The 21,954-nt window shown below is 41.8% G+C and overlaps 1 protein-coding gene across 4 annotated transcripts in view; it reads right to left on the bottom strand.

The window, feature by feature from the left end:
- STRN3 (striatin 3) overlaps nucleotides 1-21,954 on the bottom strand; it is a 200,768-nt gene that overhangs the window by 11,577 nt on the left and 167,237 nt on the right. For all 4 annotated transcript variants that reach the window (XM_075844282.1, XM_075844283.1, XM_075844284.1 and 1 more), the window contains 2 exons: nucleotides 16,746-16,886; nucleotides 839-946 (listed from right to left, as the gene is read on the bottom strand). In XM_075844282.1, the coding sequence (XP_075700397.1) occupies nucleotides 839-946; nucleotides 16,746-16,886 (249 nt within the window). The remainder of the gene's footprint in view (nucleotides 1-838; nucleotides 947-16,745; nucleotides 16,887-21,954) is intronic.

The following is a 21,954-nucleotide window of genomic DNA, read 5'->3' as shown; positions in this document are numbered from 1 at the left end:
ACTAAAACGCTATTGGTGCATACTATAGAGCAGATTTCCCCCGCGTGTGCAGTGAAAAGCAAAATGGCTTCGGCAATACAGCAAAAATTAGCGCGGTCGTCCAAATGTCAGGATGGTGGGTGACAAGAGGAGCTCACGCTCTTGTCCCACTTGTCTTCATAGGCAGGTTGGACACCAGTGCATTAGCATATGACACTGTGCGCCCGCCGAATGGGAACACAGGAAAACCCGGTGACCCTAGTTCTTCATGATACAAAGGAAAATTCTTGGTAGAGATTCTGCTGATATTAGCAGAAGTGTCTATCTCCTACAGACACTAAGCGAAGACTGAATAGCTCAGTGTTTGTGGGCAGGGAACAACCTGTAGGAGGAGTCACTTTTTTATGACATGGTGTCTTGCCTCCTAGTGGCAACAGCATATACCCCCGATCTGTGTCCCTCAATGTAATGAACAAGAAAGTTTAATATATAAATTAGGATCTCGCAGATTTCAGTCATTTCTGCTGGCGCATAAATTTAAGCTACAGTCAGATTTTAACGGAAATAGATGCCAATAATTTGCGGTTCAATAAATACTTGATTCCCACCTATACTAGAGCACAGATGTTCAATGTGAGTGAGTGCACTGCGTTTTTTTAAGCTAAATTTTTATGGGGGTGATAATGGTGTCATATTCAATTGCACCACAGTAACTAAATATTTGGCAGTATGGATCTTGAAAACCGCAATTTTTTTCTACTGCAAATTAATTGAAACATCATATGTATTGCAAACACCCCATGTTATATTAGCCTTCATTTACAATACCCATTAAAAACAAAATATAAGACTAGCTCACCAGACTTGTTATCAAAAAACTTAATGTGCCTATCCTCATAGGCAGCAATGGTAACAGGAAGAGTAGGGTGACTCACAACCTTGTTTATGTGGCCACTAAATGGGATACCTGTAAAACAATATACAACATTGTTATTTTATATGTATATTGATCAGTGTTCATAAATTAGCAGAATACTAGTTACTGTAATATCAAATACACAATTGCAAACAAATAAAATTTCACCAACTAAACCCATATATTTTCCTTAGAGGACCAGTCATCTCTCCGGACGTCTGTTTTTAGTAAATAATTGTATTCTGAACAATCCTCTTAGAACTCTATTTTGTGCTGTTTACTCTGTTATTCCTTCTCGAAATTTATGAATTAATTGACAACTGGAAGTTACGAATTGGGGACGTGTTAATACAGACTAACAACGTCCAATCATAGTATAGATTGAAAGGCCGAAAATGGATTTATGTCCATCCAGTTCAGCCTATTATTCTAGAATGGTGATCCAAAGCACGGGATTAATTTCTTCCCAACTCCTATATAGCAAATCAGAACAAATCCCTGGATCAACAACCCATCTACAGTAATCTAGTAAACAGAACATGTGATATTAATATGCTCAAACGGCATTCAGGCCGCTATTGAACGGTTTCAGTGAATTCACCATAACATCTTCTGGCAGAGAGTTACATAGTCTTACTGCTCTTACAGTAAAGAATCCCCTTTTATGTCGGAGAAGTGTTCTTTCCTCTAGATCAGGGTTTCTCAAACTTGTTCTGCTCAGGCCTCAATAGCCAATACATGGTAATGCCGGAGCTTCACAAGGGAACAAATACTACTGTGGAGTGCTCATATTACCCCCAGCAGAGCCAACAAAATACCACCATGGAGCACACAATACCCCACCTAGCAGCAACAAATACCACAGTGCAGAACAAAATACCTCCCATAAAGCGCCAAACAAATACCACAGTGCAGTACCACTGGCAGCAGCATAGTCTCCTTTTCCACACTTCCCCCAACTGCAACAGCATTATCCCTCTTTCCCCCCCGCCCACACTAGCATTGCCCCTTTTTCCATAATACTGTCTCTCCTCTGTGTTAATTACTTTACACAATTTAGTATCCGCAAATATTAAAATGTTACTAGGTTATCCCTCTACAAGGTCATTAATAAATCCATTAACCCTTTCATGCAGACAATCTGTATATTCACGTCCTTTTCGCACATACCCCGTGCAGCCAGGGCGTGAATATACAGATCACTGTTCCAGCTGGCATAGCGTTGTGAAAAGCGCTCGGACGCCGGCTGTGTCAGTGGCTCCCCACCAACCTGTTCTCGGACAGCCGAACCGATTGGTTCGGCTGCAGAGAATATGATCACCGGTATTAACCGCTTCCTGACCGCCCACTGTAAATTCACGTCGGCGCTTGCTGGGCTCTGTGCAGAACCGTCATGAATTCACAGTGGGTGTTAAAAGCACGATCCGGGTGTCTCAGAGTAGTGCTGAGCTGACACCCGGATCGCGCTGTTATCCCCTGCCTCTAGTCCCGGAGACATGACCGGTACCTGATTGGTTCAGGTCCCAATCATGTGATCGTAGGGAAAGTTTGTTGTAGCAACAAACTGGAAAGTTTGTTGTTACAACAAACTTTGCCGAGGACCAATTGGTCTGCCATTCACGGAAACCTATGACGACCAGCTGATCCTCATAGGCTTCCTGTCAGTGTGACTGTCAGCGTCACACTGACAGTTTATAATACGTTACACTACCTAGGTAGTGTAATGTATTATCGCAGCTATCAGTGCTGCAGGTCTTCAAGTAAAAAAAATGTTTTATACAAGTGTAAAAACAAGTTATAAGCTAAAAAAACAAAAAATGCTTTTTTTCCTATAATAAGTCTCTTATTATAGGGAAAAAAATAAACCGTTAAAAAAGTACACATATTTGGTATCACCGCGTTCGTAACGCCCCCAACTATAAAACTATAATATTATTTTTTCCGCATGGTGAACACCGCAAAAAAACTAATTAAAAAAACCATACTAGCATCACTTTTTTTTTGTCAATCACCCCTCCCAAAATATAGAATAAAAATGTGATCAAAAATTCGCATGTACCCCAAAATAATACCAATAAAAACTACAACCTGTCCCGCAAAAAACAAGCCCTTACACAGTTTTTGACTGAAAAATAAAAAAAATTACGGCTCTCAGAATATGGTGACACAAAAAATAAATAATTTTATAGAAAAGTGATTTTATTGCGCAAACAACACAAAACATAAAAAGACTATATACATATGGTATCGCCGTTATCGTACCGACCTGCAGAATAAAGTAAAATGTCATTTATAGCACACAGGGATTACTGTAAAAAAAAAAGACAAAAACATTGTCAAAATGTATGTATTTTTTGTCACTTTGCTTGCCAAAAAAAATCGAATAAAAAGTGATCAAAAAAATCACATGTACCCTAAAATGGTACCAATGAAAACTACAGATTGTAACGTAACAAATAAGCCCTCGCATGGCTCCGGTGGAGAAAAAATATAAAAAAGTTCTGGCGCTCAGAATATAGAATTATAGAAATTGTGCAGTGTGTCCAAAAGCGGATAAGATTGGACACCATTTATCAGTGCGACACCGGCCACAAATCTATGAATTATTTATTTACCCCCTTATTATGCCCTGATGTACCCTGCCCAGCTTACATAGACCCCCACATTATAAACGGAAATACTAGCAAAACCCCAAACAGAACTATTACCAAGCAAGATCTGTGCTCCAAAAGCCAAATGGCGCTCCTTCCCTTCTGAGCTCTGCCGTGGGTCCAAATAGCAGTGTATTACCTTATATGGGATATTGCCGTAATCGGGAGAATTAGCTTTACAAGTTTTGGGGTGTTTTTTATTCTTTATTCCTTGCAAATATTTATTTTTATATGTTTTCAGAAAAAAGTAGATTTTCACTTTCACAGACAAACTCCAATAAATATAGAAAAAGACCTGTGGGGTCAAGATGCTAACTGTACCCCTAGATAAATTCCTTGAGGTGTGTAGTTTCCAAAACCGTGTCACTTTTGGGGATTTCCACTGTTTTGGCACCACAAGACCTCTTCAAACCTGACATGGTGCCTAAAATATATTCTAAAAAAAGAGGCCCCAAAATCCACTGGGTGCTCCTTTGCTTCTGAGGCTGGTGCTTCAGTCCATTATCATACTAGTGCCACATGTGGGATATTTCTAAAAACGAAAGAATCTGGGCAATAAATATTGAGTTGCATGTCTCTGGTAAAACCTTCTGTGTTACAGAAAAAAATGTATTACAAATGAATTTCGCCCAAAAAAAATGAAATTTGTAAATTTCACCTCTACTTTGCTTTAATTCCTGTGAAACGCCTAAAGGGTTAATAAACTTTCTGAATGCTGTTTTGAATACTTTGAGGGGTGCAGTTTTTAAAATTGGGTGATTTATGGGGTATATCTAGTGCATAAGGCCCTCAAAGCCACTTCAGAACTGAACTGGTCCTTGACAAAATAAACTTTTGAAATTTTCTTGAAGATGTAAGACATTGCTGCTAAAGTTCTAAGCCTTGTAACATCCTAGAAAAAGAAAATAATGTTCAAAAAACAATGCAAATATTAAGTAGACATATGGAGGATGTTAATAAGCAACAATTTTGTGTGGTATTACTAGCTGTTTTACAATGTAGATTACATTTAAAATTAGAAAAATTATAATTTTTGCAAATTTTCTTTAAATTGGTGTTTTTCACAGATAAGCTATGAATTTATTGACCAAATTTTTCCACTAACATAAAGTACAATATGTTACGAGAAAACAATCTCTGAATCGCTTGGATAGGCAAAAGCATTCCAGAGTTATTACCACATAAAATGACACGTCAGATTTGAAAAAAAATGGGGCTGGTCATTGAGGCATTGAGGACCCTTGTTTTGGCCTTAAAGAGGCTCTGTCACCAGATTTTGCAACCCCTATCTGCTATTGCAGCAGATAGGCGCATTTTTGGCCAAGTTATGACTATTTTTGTAGTTATGCAAATGAGGCTTGCAAAAGTCCAAGTGGGTGTGTTCAAAAATTAAAAGTCCAAGTGGGCGTGTATTAGGTGCGTACATCGGGGCGTTTTTAATACTTTTACTAGCTGGGCGCTCTGATGAGAAGTATCATCCACTTCTCTTCAGAACACCCAGCTTCTGGCAGTGCAGACACAGCGTGTTCTCGAGAGATCACGCTGTGACGTCACTCACAGGTCCTGCATCGTGTCAGACGAGCGAGGACACCGGCACCAGAGGCTTCAGTTGATTCTGCAGCAGCATCGACGTTAGCAGGTAAGTCGATGTAGCTACTTACCTGCAAAAAATAAAAACGTTACTGTAATCTACATTGCAGCGCCTATCTGCTGCAATAGCAGATAGGGGTTGCAAAATCTGGTGACAGAGCCTCTTTAAAGGAAGGGAGTCACGAAAAGATTTTTTTTTAGATAAATTTGCTTTTAGTGTTTTATTCCATTTTTTTTTTCATCTCTGTATGTGTCGATTAACAACAAATACAGACATGTAATACAGCACATACAGCCCCATAGAGAATGCGAACGGGAGCCGTTCCATTCACTATGCTGTACGCCATCTGTGTGGGAACGGCGCAAATGGAAGGTCTTTGGCCGAGAGACATCCGGCGCCATTTTCTTGTGGACCGGAAGCCGCGGCCGGACAGTAAGATGACTACTTCCGGTTGCGGCTTCCGGGCATGTGTTCAGAAGCAAGCGGAGGTAGCAGATGGACCGGAGGGAGAGGCGGCGGCAGGAGCAGGTAAGTCACCTTTATGTATGTTTTGTGTTATAGCCACTGTATGTAAGCCTACTACACTGTGTATTCGCTCAAAAAATGGCGGCACACAGTGTAGGAGGCTTGAACATTCAATCCCCTCCTTTCTCCTGGCACTAGGATTCTGTGAGCTCACTAGAGCATGTGTGTTTACACCAAATTTGCAGCATAAAGCAATGTGGTTACTTTACCACATGCCAATGCTGCAATTTTGGGAATTGCACCCTCTAGTGACCAGCACAGGGAAATGTTATAAATTAGAATCTAATTTATAATATTTTCTGACTTGTGAAAAAATTAAAAAAAAATTATAACAATGTCTAATCATGTATACACTAACTGTTTAACTTAAAAAATAAAATAAAATTTCTAGCGACCCATTCCCTTTAAGGCTCAGAGCCCATTTTTCAAATCTGCGCTATTTCACTTTATGTGGTAATAACGTCGGAATGCTTAAACCTATCCAAGCGATTCTGAGATTGTTTTCTCGTGACACATTGGGCTTTATGTTCGTGGTAAAATTTGGACGATATATTCAATGTTTATTGGTGAAAAATTGCAACATTTAGAGAAAATGTATAAAAAATTGAATTTTTCAGAATTTAAATGCATCTGCTTGTAAAACAGACGGTTATACCACCCAAAATAGTTACTAGTTCACATTTGCCATATGTCTACTTTAGATTGGCTTCATTTTTTGAACATTCTTTTATTTTTCTTGGACGTTACAAGGCTTAGAACATAAACAGCAATTTCTCATATTAAGAAAATTTCAAAAGCCTTTTTTTTAAGGTACCTGTTCAGTTCCGAAGTGGCTTTGAGGGGCCTATGTATTAGAAACCCCCATAAAACACCCCATTTTGAAAACTAGACCCCTCAAAGTATTCAAAACCACATTTAGATAGTTTATTTAACCCTTCAGGCATTTCACAGAAATTAAAGCAAAGTAGAAATGAAATTTGCAAATAAAATTGTTCTTGCTGAATTTCAATTGTATTACATTTTTTTCTGTAACACAGAAGGTTTTACCAGAGAAACACTACTAAATATGTATTGCACAGATTCTGCAGTTTTTAGAAATGTCCCACTTGTGGCACTAGTGTGCTCGTGGACTAAAACACAAGCCACAGAAGCAAAGAAGGACCTAGTACATTTTGAAGCCTCTTTTTTATTAGAATATATTTTAGGCAGCATGCCAGGTTTGAAGAGGTGTTGAGGTGCCAAAACAGTAGGAATCCCACAAAAGTGACCCCATTCCGGAAACTACACCCCTCAAGGAATTAAATCATGGTTGTTGTTACCATTTTGACCCCATAGTTTTTACACAGCACGTATTTGAATTGGGCTGTGAAATTAAAAAAAAAATGACATTTTTTCCAATAAGTCGTCAATTTTTGATAAAAATACCCCATTTTGTTGCCCAATTTCTCCTGAGTGCAGCAATACCCCATTTGCGGCGATAAACTGCCGTTTGGGAAACTATACCCCTCAAGGAATTAATTTATGGGTAATGTGACCACTTAGACCCGATAGTTTCTTCACAGAACTTATTTGAATTGCTCTGGGAATTTAAAAAAATATAATTTTTTCCAATATGTAGTTTTAGCTCAAAATATCTTATTTTCACAAGAAATAAAATACCCCATTTTGTTTCCCTATTTGTCCTGAGTGCGGCAATGCCCAATTTGTGGTGATAAACGGACGTTTGGGCCCATGGGAGGGCTCAGAAGGAAAGGACCACCATTTGGCCTACTGGGGATTTTCTGGTGCGAAGTCATGTATGCAGAAGCCCCTGAGGTACCAGTACAGTTGAAACCTCTGAGAAGTGACCCCGTTTTAAAAACGACACCCCTTAAGGCATTCATCTAGAGGTGTAGTGAGTATTTTTACCGGGACATACACCCCATAAACTGTAACGTGAGTTCTCACGGGTATGGCAATACCCTCAATGTGGCTGTTATCAGCTGCCTGGGCACACGGCAGGGCTCAGAAGGGAAAGATGAGGGGGATAAGATGTGCGGAGTGCATCAGGGTTAGTAAAACTGGGGTAGATTAAAAATCAAGGGATGTATGATACATTTTGAAGCACTCTTTCATACGGAGTCTTAGTTTTTCGGGACACGTGTCACATTCATATATTGTGTCCTCCCTTATCCCCCTCTTATAGCAGACTTTGTACCTCTTTTGACTTTTTCCCTTCTTGCCAGTTTGGGGAACTTTTCCTGGAAAGTGTTGCCCTGGTACGATGCGTGTGGCCTCGCTTCCAGAAGTACTGGGTGCCCCCCCTTCTTGGTCCCTAAAAATTAGTTTCTTGATAACCACCTCTTGAAATTCCAGGAAAGTTCCCGTCTGGCCTGCACATCGACGTAGCACGTACACATTGTACAATGCCATCTGTATGATGTGCACGGCCAGCTTCTTATACCACACCGCATGGCGCTGTAGGGCTTCAGGACTTGATCTGACAAGTCCACCCCTATTGTAGTCAAGGATGCAGTCTGGTTTGGGGGGTCTCTGTACTGGTACCTCATACAGGTACATGGGTACTGGTGTGACATCTCTCTTGTCCTTGTACGTGACACACAATATGTTGCTGCTAGATTGTGCCCTGCTCTCACCCCTTAGGAGTGCTTGCCCTGCAGAGTCTTAGGGAGGTCTCTCAGATTTCTTCTAGCAGTGCCGCATGCCGCAGAACTTCTGGAAGCGAGTCAGTTGAAGAGTGGGACGCTGGTATAAAAATTATCCAGGTAGAGTTGGTAACCCTGGTCCAGCAGTGGGTGCACCAAATCCCACACAATTTTTGCATTAACTCCCAGTAAGGGGGGGACAATCTGGGGGCCGAATACTGGTGTCCTTCCCTTCATATATCCTAAATTTGCAGGTATACCCTGATGCACTCTCTTTAAAATGTACCAAGGACTCATCAATTGAAATACAATTCTCGGGGGTGTATGCTTGGGAAAACCTGGCACTGAAACGGACTAATAGCTGGTTCCACCTCTTCTCCTCTTCCCCTTGATATCGGGGTTCCTCAGGGATCAGTCCTAGGTCCGCTCCTCTTTTCTCTCTACACAGCTCCTATTGGACAAACCATCAGCAGATTTGGCTTCCAGTACCATCTCTACGCTGATGACACCCAATTATATACCTCTTCCCGTGACATCACCCCTGCTCTAATACAGAACACCAGTGATTGTCTGTCCGCTGTCTCTAACATCATGTCCTCTCTCTATCTGAAACTGAATCTTTCTAAAACTGAGCTCCTTGTGTTCCCACCATCTACTAACCTCCCTAAACCTGATGTCTCCATCTCTGTGTGTGGCACTATCATAACTTCTAAGCAGCACGCCCGCTGTCTCGGGGTTATTTTTGACTCAGATCTTTCCTTTACTCCTCACATACAATCACTTTCACGCTCCTGTCATTTTCACCTCAAAAACATCTCCAGAATCCGCTCTTTTCTTACGGAGGAAACTGCCAAAACTCTCATTGTTGCTCTGATTCACTCTCGTCTTGACTACTGTAACTCATTACTAGTCGGTCTTCCCCTCACTAAACTCTCCCCTCTCCAATCTATCCTCAATGCAGCAGCCAGGCTCATCTTTATGACCAACCGCTACACCAACGCCTCTAATCTGTGCCAGTCACTGCACTGGTTGCCCATCCCCTTCCGAATAAAATTCAAACTTATTACTCTCACCCACAAAGCTCTCCACAGTGCTGCACCTCCTTACATCTCCTCCCTCATCTCTGTCTACCACCCTACTCGGGCTCTACGTTCTGCCAACGACCTTAGATTAAAATCCTCCATAATCCGAACCTCCCACTACCGTCTCCAGGATTTCTCTCGTGCTGCACCCGTCCTCTGGAATGTGCTACCCCAGACAATCAGATTAATTCCCAATATCCACAGTTTTAAACGTGCCCTGAAAACACATCTATTTAGACAGGCCTATAACATTCCCTAATCTGACTCCTTTCCATGGCCCTCCATTTAGATTAGTCATCAGAATAAGATTCCCTCACACTCCTTCTCTTCATGTCCGTCATACACGGATAGTGGCTGGTGACCGGCTCATGCAGCTTTATGTTACCACCGCATGTGTATAAAAATGGCCGGACTATTGTGCAGAACAAACACTGTTACACTTTGTGTCTCCCTTATGTCCTCATAGATTGTAAGCTCTTGCGAGCAGGGTCCTCACTCCCCAGGTTTGAATTGTAAATGAACTTTGTCACTATGTAATGTCTGATATTGTTTGTTTCATGTTCCCTCTAAATTGTAAAGTGCTGCGTAATATGTTGGCGCTATATAAATAAAGATTATTATTATTATTATTATTAATATTAATAGGGGTCTCCGTTTATACAAACGGTCAAAACGGGGTCGTCTTGGAGTAGGCAATGCTCATTAGGAGAAGCGAAGTATTGCTTCATTTTTATTTTTTTATAGGTTCGAGTTCAGTTCTGAAGTTGCTTTGAGGGGCCTATATATTAGACACCCCCATCAAACACCCCATTTTAGAAACTAGACCTCTCAAAGTATTCACAACAGCATTTAGAATTTATGAACACTTTAGGTGTTTCACAGGAATTTAGAGCAAAGTAGAGGTGAAATTTAGACATTTGTCAGAAAATCCTTTTTATACAATTTTTTTCTATAACACAAAAGGTTTTACCAGAGAAACGCAACTCAATACTTCTTTCCCAGATTCTGCAGTTTTGAGAAATATCCCACGTGACCCTAGTGCGGTAACGGACTGAAACAACGGCCTCCGAAGCAAAGGAGCACCTAGTGAATTATGAGGCCTCTTTTTTATTAGGCACCATGTCCGGTTTGAAGAGGTCTTGTGGTGCCAAAACAGTGGAAAACCCCCCAAAAATGACCCCATTTTGGAAACTAGACCCCTTGAGGAATTCATTGTAGTTTTCTTGGGGTGCATGCGGCTTTTTGATCAGTTTTTATTCTATTCTTAGGTGGCGCGGTGACTAAAAAACAGCAATTCTACTATTGTATTTTTTACAGCGTTCACCGTGCGCTATAAATGACATATTCACTTTATTCTGCGGGGCGATATGATTACGGCGATACCGTATGTTTATAGTTTTTTTTATGTCTTGCGTTTGCAGAATAAAATAAGTTTTGGAAAAAATCATTCACTTTGTGTGTTACCTTATTCTAAGAGCCAGATTTTTTATTTTTCCATCAATAAAGCCGTGCGAGGACTTATTTTTTGCGTAACGAATCATTACCATTTTTAGGTACATGCGACTTTTTGATCTCTTTTTATTCCATTTTTTGGGAGGTGAAGTGACCAAACAATTGTGATTCTGGTAAAGTTTATTATTATGTTCTTTTACGGCGTTCACCGTGCGGGATAAATAACGAAATAATTTTGTAGTTCAGGCCGTTACGGACGCGGCGATACCAATTATGTATAGTTTATCTATTTTTATTAATAATAAAGGACTGATAAGGGAAAAAGGGGGATTTTTACTTTTATTACTTTTAAAACTTTTATTTTCTTATTTTTACACATCTTTTTATTTTACTTTATTACTTTGTCCCACTAGGGGACTTGAGGGCAGGAGGCCCTGATCGCTATTCTAATACACTGCCACTACATGCGTAGTGCAGTGTATTAGAGCTATCAGCTACTCACTGACAGCAAGCTTTGTTAGGACCCACTAGGCTTCCGTCGATGGCATAGCCGGACGCCATTGTTAGGTGTCCGGTTGCCATAGTCCCCATTGCCGGCCACTATCGTGTAGCAGGCTGGCGATGGTAGCTTAACCCCTAAAAAGCTGCGATCTCTATTGAACGCGGCTTTTAAGGGGTTAACCAGCGGGGACACCGCGATCGGTCCCCGCCGTAGGAGCTGCGGCAGCTGCTGTACAAGACAGCAGCTGTCACAGCTCCTGTATGTGTCGGGAGGACGGCCGAAATGCCCATTACTCCCGAGACGTACTATTAGGTCATGGAGAACGAACGCTATGGTTACCATGACCTAATAGTACATCCAAGAGCGGGAAGGGGTTAAACAGCATAGGGCCCAATACTGACCACTGTGGTACCCCAATAGAAACAGTGACCCAATCTGAGTATGTACCTTTAATAACCACCCTCTTATCCAACACTGAGCTAGTTGCTTACCTACTTACACACATTTTCCCTGTCCCAGTACTCCCATTTTACGTAGCAATCTTTTACGTGGCGCAGTGTCAAATGCTTTGGAAAAGTCAAGATAAATGACATCCAATGACTCATCCCAGTCCAGACTAGTTCTTACCCCGTCATAGAAGTTAATCAGATTAGTTTAACTGGACCAATCCGGCATAAACCCATGCTGATAAGGAGTTACACCTTTATTCCCATTAAGGCTGTGTTCACATCCCAGTCTGTACTCCGCTGAGGGGTTCCGTCGGGTTAATCCAGCAGTGGAAAGGCAAATGGAAACCTCAGCTTCAGTTTCCCTCACCATTGAACTCAATGGTGGCGGAAACCTAGCTAATGGTTTCCGTCTGTCACTGTTGTGACAGGGTTCCGTCATTTTGACTAAATCAATAGCGCAGTCGACTGCGCTATTGGTTTCGCCAAGAAGGGAAACGTTAGCTTAGGCTTCTGTTTGCCTTTCCGTTGACGGAACACCTCAACGGAAGGGCAATGGTGATGTTAACAGACCCTAAGATACTCTTGGATAGCATCCCTTTGAAAAGCTTCAAACATTTTATCCACAAAAGAGGTTAACCCCCTGCCAAACCTTGAAGTAATTTCACGTCCTGGTGAGGGGTTACTTTCCACACCGGGATGTACAATTACTGCGCGGTTCCAGGCACACACTGTCCTAACAGGCAGTGTCCGGGAACTGGGAGGTCAGCTGACCCCGAAAGTGGATACTCCACTGTTGTCGGCCAGCAGTCCATCACCGCTGATTTTGGCAATTAACTCCTTAAATGCTGCGATTGATTGCGTTCGCAGAATTTAAGGGAATTGTAGAACATCGACACCACTCACGATGCGATCCTGGTGGGTGCCGATGGTTGGCATGGAAAACAGAGGCCAGACGATGGCCTCCGGGTCTGCCATGTACGGAATCCTATGAGGACCAGCCGTGCTGTCAGCGTCACAATGACAGTTATAATACATTACAGTACGTAGGTAGTGCAATGTATTATAGCAGCGATCAGTGCTGCAGGTCTTCAAGTCCCCTAGTAGGACAAAAAATATATAATTTATAATAAAAATGTTTTATAAAAGTGTAAAAATAAAAAAAAAAGGTATTTTTACATTTTTTTTTATTTTTCTAGGACGTTACAAGGCTTAGAACTTTAGCAGCAATTTCTCACATTTAAAAATGTCAAAAGGCTTTGTGAAGTGGCTTTTAGGGCATTATATATTAGAAACCCCCAATAAGTCAACCCATTTTAAAAACTTCACCCCTTAAAGTATTCAAAACAGCATTTAGAACGTTTTTTTTAACCCGATAGACGTTTCACATGAATTAAACCAAAGTAGAGGTGAAATTTCCAAATTTCATTTTTTTTGTTGCAGAAATTCATTTCTAATCCATTTTTTTTGTAACACAAAGTTTTACAAGAGAAACGCAACTGAATATTTATTGCCCAGGTTCTGCACTTTTAGAAAATATCTCACATGTGCCCCTGGTTTGCAACTGGACTGAAGCACAGGCCTCAGAAGCAAAGGAGCACCGAGGATTTTGGGCCTCCTTTTTATTAGAATATATTTTAGGCACCATGTCGAGTTTGAAGAAGTCTTGCGGTGCCAAAACAGTGAAAATCCCCCAAAAGTGACCCCATTTGGCAAACTACACCCCTTAAGGAAATTGTCTAGGGGCATAGTGAGCATTTTGACCCTACAGGTGGTTATTGCAGAAATTATTGAAAGTAGGCCGTGAAAATGAAAATCTACAGAAAATGTAGGTTTCGCGAATTTTTCCACAAGGACTAAAAGAGAAAAAGCACCACAACATTTGTAAAGTAATTACTCCCGAGTAAAACAATACCCCACATGTGGTCATAAACGGCTGTTTGGACACAAGGCAGGGCTTAGAAGGGAAAGAGCGCCATTTGGCTTTTGGAGCTCAAATTTAGCAGGAATTGTTTGCGGAGGCCATGTCGGAATTGCAAAGACCCTGAGGGACCAAACTGTGAAAACGCCCAAAAAAGTGACTCCATTTAGGAAACTACACCCCATGAGAAATGTATCTAGGGGTGTAGTGAGCATTTTGACCCCACAGGTGTTTCATAGAATTTATTAGAATTTGGCAGTGAAAATAAAAACAATCCTTTTTTTCCAATAAGACGCAGCTTTAGCTGAAAAATTTTCATTTTCTTAACAAATAAAGGAAAAAAAGAAACCCCAACATTTGTAAAGCAATTTCTCCCGAGTTTTGGTTCCTCAGGTGCTTTGCAAATGCGACATGAAACCTGAAAACCATTTCAGCTAAATTTGAGCTCCAAAAGCCACATAGCGCTCCTTCCCTTCTAAGCCCCGCTGTGGGTCCAAATAGCAGTTTATTACCACATATGGGGTATTGCCGTAATTGGAAGAAATTGCTTTACAGACACTAAATTTTCATTTTCACAGACTCATGCCAATAAAATTAGCAAAAAACCTGTGGGGTCAAAATGCTAACTAGTAACTGGTGAAGATCACCTGTCTCACTCGAGAGAATAGGTCAGGAGGACCACATGGGTGTACACCACCGTATATTGCTAAATATATAAGGGAAAGGAAAAGAGAAAAGATGTGGTCTAGACTAAATTAATTAATAAGTAACTTTTATTGATTTGCATTAAAATAAATGTTAAAAGTCCATTGGTGCAAACCGGTATGTGTGAGTGACCCCCAAACTCACATACCTTGGCCTGAATTGAAAATAGATATTATATTGGGAGATGCCACTACATGCAATATCAAGTGATTCCACTACCGCTGGTGCACACACAGCGTTTGTGCTGCGTTATAATAGGCAGCTATATTGACTTGAATGGAATGAGTGTAATGTAGGTGATTTCACTGTATATGATGTTAGGTGATTTCACTGAAATTCCATTATAATAAACACATCGCTGGACTGTGAATGGTGAAATAATTTGATAGTATAAATTGTAATGGCTCCAAATAATTAGAATAGATATAATATCTATTTTCAATTCAGGCCAAGGTATGTGAGTTTGGGGGTCACTCACACATACCGGTTGGCACCAATGGACTTTTAACATTTATTTTAATGCAAATCAATAAAAGTTACTCATTAATTAATTTAGTCTAGACCACAAAATGCTAACTATACCCCTAGTAAACTTCTTTAAGTGTGTCGTTTCCAAAGTGGGGCAACTGTTGCGAGGTTTCCATTGTTTTGCATCGCTAGACCTCTTCAAACCGGACATGGTGCCTAAAATATATTCTAAAAATAAGGAGGTCCCAAAATAAACTAGCTGCTCCTTTGTTTCTGAGGCCTGTGTTTCAGTCCATTATCACACTACAGCCGCATGTGGGATATTTCTAAAAACTGCGGAATCTGGGCCATAAATCTTGAATTGCATTTCTCAGGTAAAACCTTCTGTAGCAGAAAAAAAAAAACCTGCATTACATATGAATTTCCGCAAAAAAAAAATTTATAAAAATTTGCTAATTTCACCTCTACATTGTTTTAATCCCTGTGAAACGCCTAAAGGGTGAAGAAACTTTCTGAATGCTGTTTTGAATACTTAGAGGGGTGCAGTTTTTAAAATTGGGTGATTTGTGGGAACTTTCTAATGTATAAGGCCCTCAAAGCCCCTAAAGAACTGAACTGGTCTATAAAAAAAAACAGGATTTGTAAATTTTCTTGAAAATGTAAGCAATTGCTGCTCAAGTTGTAAGCCTTGTGACGTCCTAGAAAAACAAAAGGATATTCAGAAAAACGATGCAAACAAAGTAGACATATGAGAAATGTAAATCATTAACTATTTAGTGTGGTATTACTATCGGTCTTACAAGCGGATACATTTACATTTAGAAAAATGCTAATTTTGGGGAATTTTCTCCACATTTTTTTTCCCCAACTGACCACCTGACTTAATGGGCCGCGGCGTTTACAAAGTGTCTACCAAGCAAAGCAGCCTACACTTCTATAGCGGCTGTTCCTGGGATTACAGCTCAGTCCCATTAATTTTAAATTAAACCAGGACTGCAATCCCAGATGTAACCGATACGGAAGTGTACGGTGCTGTGCATGTAAACTAGGAAAAGTCTGCGGCTACGAGCGCCACAGCCCTTTTGGACCCCCACCGATATGATATTTAAGACCTGTCCTAAGGATAGGCCATCAATAAAAAAATGCCTGGACAACTTCTTTAGTTTAGAATTTGGGGGTGTATGCAATCTGGACTTGGTAACTTGTTTATTGTAATCTTTTTAAGGCAGATCTGCACTTCTTCCGGGTTTAGACAGCTGACATTTAATGGAGAATGTACTTTATTTCTCTTCATTTTACCTGACATTTCATTATTCTCTGTGAACACAGTAAGGAAAAAAAATGTTTATTAAATTAGCTTTTTCCTTATCAACCACCACAATTTCTACATTATTACTTTTTAAAGGGCCAACACTTTATTTTAACCCTTTTATTAATTATGTAATTAACACCTACGTGCACCACAACATAATAGCACATCGTGGTCGTGGTGCGGGGGTGATGTTTAGAGGAGTGTCAGCCGCTGAGCCCGCTCTGTACTCAGCGGGTGTCCGCTGTGTATTACATTGTGCCTATTATTTCAAATGGAGCCACACAGAAGTTTTCTTCACTGATTTATATAAAAGGAGCACCATACTGCAGCATATTAAGTGCCTACATGTCTGTAATAACAAGCATAGCGGGACCGTGTGCCACCATACATGGGCCGCGGCATGAAGTCCAACTAAACTTGACACAAATACTTTTTTCTGTAAAGTCCATAAGTTTCAGTGAACAGTGACCAAATAATACATGGCTACGTGTACACCCACACATCTCAATTTTATAACTGCACTAAAAGTGAAGAAAAAAAAAATACTTACTAGACTCCGAAGGTGCAGACAACTGCTGCAGGGACTGTAAGGTCTCAAGGTCATAAATCACAATACAGCTAGAGGTAAAAGATGCAACAGCATGGGCTGGATCACAGCCTATAAAATCCACTGAAGTGGGGATGCCGTGTTCTGATGGAAACAAACCAGAATTGTCAAAAGTCACAACAATTTATTTATTCATAAACTTATGGCAAGTTTGGCTAGAACACTCTTTGTAATGCTAAAGCATAGCTAACTTTTCAGAATAAGCTGTCATGTGTGTACATGAGAAATAACACTATTTCTGCCCGTTATACTGCATTTTTAGCAGTTTTCCCCTCTGCAGACACTCTCTCTAATTCTCAGGTCTCTGAGCTAGTGGGTGAAGCCTAACTGCTACCATGTCTGTCATGCACTGGACACATAGAAGAGGAGAATCCTGCTCTCCCATCTCTACCTACCACATATATAGAAGATGCAGCAGCAGGGAGGACATTACACAGCAGTAATGAGTAGGGTAGCTGTGAATCCAGCACTGGGGTGAGAACACTTACTATGAGCAGCTGCAGCATTTATGTCCTTCTCTGCCTCGCTCAGTCTGATCCTGCTCCCTCCTCCAATCTCCATAGACTTTTATGGGCAGTTGTAACCTGAACCCTTATAGAGGGGATAGTCTTGTCTTGAAGAGACGGAGATAGCAGTAATTTCAGAGTGAGCGAACAGATAGGACGACGAGGGAAGGAGGATGAGGGGAGGAAAGAAGACTGGTAAGTGAAAGAGGCATTTTTCTCTAAGGCTTCATTCACACCAGCATGTCTGATTTGTGTGCGCAAAAAAAAGAGACCGTATTGCCTGGATTTCATGTCCATGTGCCATCAGCGTGCGTTCCGTGTGGCATCAGTGTTCTTTGCATGTAGCATCCTTTTTTCACGTATGTGATTATCCTCAGCAAGTATTTTTTTAAATTTTTTATTATTTCTCCACTTTTCTATAGCAACTGATGCGTGAAACACGGACAGCACACAGATGTTGCCCGAGTTTCTTTTTTTCAACATTACATTTTTATTGAGTTTTAGAAAATAGAGAACCAGAAATGTGAACCAGATATACAGTAAGCATTTCTTAGACAGGATACAGCCAAAGTACAGCAAGGAAGTGTCTGTCCGCGTAAAGCATAAATATAGCCAAGAAAAACATGTCTCCCATTGTACACATTCAGATGAATATGAAAATTACAAAAATAAAATGAAAACAAACTTTGTCCACCCAAAACTTAGCATAATCAGATATCTGTAGAAGCCATAAAGAAGAGACAGTGGCAGAAACCAAGCAAGTATATATTCTTGTAGGATATCAAAATGTCAATATACATGTAGAAGGTTAAAGGGCTAATCGCTCCATAGGATCACATCAATGCTACTATTAGCAAGAGAAAAAGAAAAGTATGAAATCTGAGAAATACAAGTATGAGTCCAGTAATCAAAATGTAGAGTTATCAATTCAAACCATTATAAAATGTTGGTCAAATAGTAGGAGTTACTAAGGATAAGGAGTGAGATCCCGAGGATATAGAGGGTAGATGTTTGGTCCACGGTTCCCAGTGATCGGATTTTAGACCGACAATGAGTCCTTGGAGCGAACATACGTTCCATCGTATAGGAGATATTCACCTGGCTAATGAGTTCAGAAGTGGAGATAGTGGCGTTAAGTTTCCAGGATTTTGGCTATAAGCAGGCAGGCCGCAATGATGTGACTAGACACTATTTGGGATGCTAATGGGATAGTGTGCATGTTAAGGAAGCATAAGGCCATGGCTGGATAATACATGAGGAAATACGAGAGTTAATTTCAAATACTTTTATCCAAAAAGAATGTACCTCTGAAAATTGCTGTTACATGTGGAAATATGAGCCTTTGCAACCGTATCAGAGTATGTAGGATAAGATTTCGCAATTTGTGAAGGAGTTAGATACCAACGTAGCAGCAGTTTTTTGGAGGATTCCCAATGTTTAACCCCATTGGAGACTTTTTTTTAGTCCAGGAAAATGCGGAGCACCAATCTTCTAAAGAAAAGGAGGACCGTAGTTCACCCTCCCATTTTTCACAATAGGGAGGCTTGCTGGAGAGAAAGCGGGTGCACTGGTCATCATAAAATACAGATATACCACTTCTGGGAAGTAGGGCCAAAATAGAAGCGATGAGCTACAGAAGGGAATAAAGGCGACTGGCGTATTAACATTCAAGGAAGCAAATAGGTGGCAAATGCATAAATATTTATAAAAATCTGTTTGGTATAGAGCAGGGGTCTCAAGCACGCGGCCCGCATGCGGCCCCTGGGGCTGTCATCTGCGGCCCGCGGGACACAGAGCCGCTAGTATCGGCTCTGCTCCGAGACTCTGGAATTCCCTGACATCGCTGTTCACATATGAACAGCGATGTCTGGGGCTTAACCAGAGCCGGAGTCCCGGCAGAGCGCTAGTACAGGCTCTGCTCCGGGACTCTGTGGAATTCCCTGACATCACTGCCCATATATGGACAGTGTGTCAGGGTCTTCCCCAGAGCGGAGTCCCGGGCAGAGCGCTAGTATCGGCTCTGCTCCGGGACGCTGTGGAATGCCCTGACATCGCTGTCCACATATGAACAGCGATGTCTGGGGCTTCCCCAGAGCGGAGTCCCGGGCAGAGCGCTAGTGGCAGCATCTCCGGAGGGCACTGTGGCAGCATCTCCGGAGGGCACTGTGGCAGCATCTCCGGAGGGCACTGTGGCAGCATCTCCGGAGGGCACTGTGGCAGCATCTCCGGAGGGCACTGTGGCAGCATGTGCAGGACACTGTGGCATTATCTAGGGGTGTGTGGCCTTATCTACAGAGGGCACTGTGGCCTTATCTACAGAGGGCACTGTGGCCTTATCTACAGAGGGCACTGTGGCCTTATCTACAGAGGGCACTGTGGCCTTATCTACAGAGGGCACTGTGGCCTTATCTACAGAGGGCACTGTGGCCTTATCTACAGAGGGCACTGTGGCGGCATCCACAGAGGGCTCTGCGGCGGCACCCACAGAGGCCTCTGTGGCGGCATCCACAGAGGGCTCTGTGGCGGCATCCACAGAGGGCACTGCGGCAGCATCCAGAGGGCACTGCGGCAGCATCCAGAGGGCACTGCGGCAGCATCCAGAGGGCACTGCGGCAGCATCCAGAGGGCACTGCGGCAGCATCCACAGAGGGCACTGCGGCAGCATCCACAGAGGGCACTGCGACACTTAAACTGGAAAGCTGGATGCGGCCCATCAACTTCCCATTTTTTCTATATGCGGCCCACTTACCCGGCCGAGTTTGAGACCCCTGGTATAGAGTATACTTTCACCAATTCTGAGAATGATACCAAAGATCGATCTTTAAACAGCATACCGTATTTTTCGGACTATAAGACGCAGTTTTTAACAAGAATAAATCTTGCTAAAAAGTCCCTGCGTCTTATAGTCGGGAGTCAAGGGATTCGGTAGCGCTGGGCCCCCTTCCCGCTTCTTACTTAAAGAGGCTCTGTCACCAGATTTTGCAACCCCTATCTGCTATTGCAGCAGATAGGCGCTGCAATGTAGATTACAGTAACGTTTTTATTTTTAAAAAACGAGCATTTTTGGCCAAGTTATGACCATTTTTGTAGTTATGCAAATGAGGCTTGCAAAAATCCAAGTGGGTGTGTTTAAAAGTAAAAGTCCAAGTGGGCGTGTATTAGGTGCGTACATCGGGGCGTTTTTAATACTTTTACTAGCTGGGCGCTCTGAAGAGAAGTATCATCCACTTCTCTTCAGAACGCCCAGCTTCTGGCAGTGCAGATCTGTGACATCACTCACAGGTCCTGCATCGTGACGGCCACATCGGCACCAGAGGCTACAGTTGATTCTGCAGCAGCATCAGCGTTTGCAGGTAAGATCGACTTACCTGCAAACGCTGATGCTGCTGCAGAATCAACTGTAGCCTCTGGTGCCGATGTGGCCGTCACGATGCAGGACCTGTGAGTGACGTCACAGATCTGCACTGTCAGAAGCTGGGCGTTCTGAAGAGAAGAGGATGTTACTTCTCTTCACAGCGCCCAGCTAGTAAAAGTATTAAAAACGCCCCGATGTACGCACCTAATACACGCCCACTTGGACTTTTACTTTTAAACACACCCACTTGGATTTTTGCAAGCCTCATTTGCATAACTACAAAAATGGTCATAACTTGGCCAAAAATGCTCGTTTTTTAAAAATAAAAACGTTACTGTAATCTACATTGCAGCGCCTATCTGCTGCAATAGCAGATAGGGGTTGCAAAATCTGGTGACAGAGCCTCTTTAACCCCTTCCCAACCCATGATGTGCCGGCACATCATGGAGCGGGGAGGGGATGATGTTTGGAGCGGGGTCACGTGCTGAGCCCGCTCCATACACTGCAGGTGTCAGCTGTGTTTTACAGCGGACATGCTGCTCTAACGGCCAGGAACAGCGATGGCACTGTTCCTGGCCGTTTAACTAGTTAAATGCCGCGGTCAATAGCGACCGTGGCATTTATAGGGAGTCTTCCCATGAAAGACATTTGTGACATATCCACAGAATACGTGGGTTCCGCTGTTTCTGGAACTCAGTAGCTAAGATAACAGCGTACATGGTCGCGTTACGGAAACAGCGTAACTCGCTGAGCCACGCGGTTTCCATAACTCCAATAGAACCAAATAGTAGTTACGGAAACAGCGTAGCATTCTACGTTGCTTCTGTAACTGCTATTCACTTGTGAGTTACGGAAATAGCGTAGCTCAGCGAGTTACGCTGTTTCCGTAACTCATCCATGTATTGCAGTGTATTGTACCAGCGATCTAATGATCGCTGGTTCAAGTCCCCTAGGGGAACTAATAAATTGTGTAAAAAAAAAAAAGTTTAAAAAACAAAAACCCTTTTCCCATTTTTCCCCAAGCACAATGTAAAAATAAAAAAAATTGGTATCACTGCGTCCGTAAAAGTCCGAAACGATTACAATATAGCATTATTTGACGCGCATGGTGAACGGCGTAAAAAAATAATAATTTAAAACCCCAGTATCGTTGTTTTTTGGCCACTGTAGCGCTAAAAATTATTAAATAAAATGTGCTAAAAAAAATCATATGTACCAAAAAATTGTGCTAATAAAAACTACACTTTATTGATTGATTAAATAAATAAAAAATGGCTCAAAAGAGCCAATT

This window comes from Rhinoderma darwinii, chromosome 12 (genome assembly GCF_050947455.1).
Source record: "Rhinoderma darwinii isolate aRhiDar2 chromosome 12, aRhiDar2.hap1, whole genome shotgun sequence".
Classification (NCBI taxonomy): Eukaryota; Metazoa; Chordata; class Amphibia; order Anura; family Rhinodermatidae; genus Rhinoderma; species Rhinoderma darwinii.
Note: the sequence above shows the minus strand (reverse complement) of the source record. Positions and strands in the feature narration are given on the sequence as shown.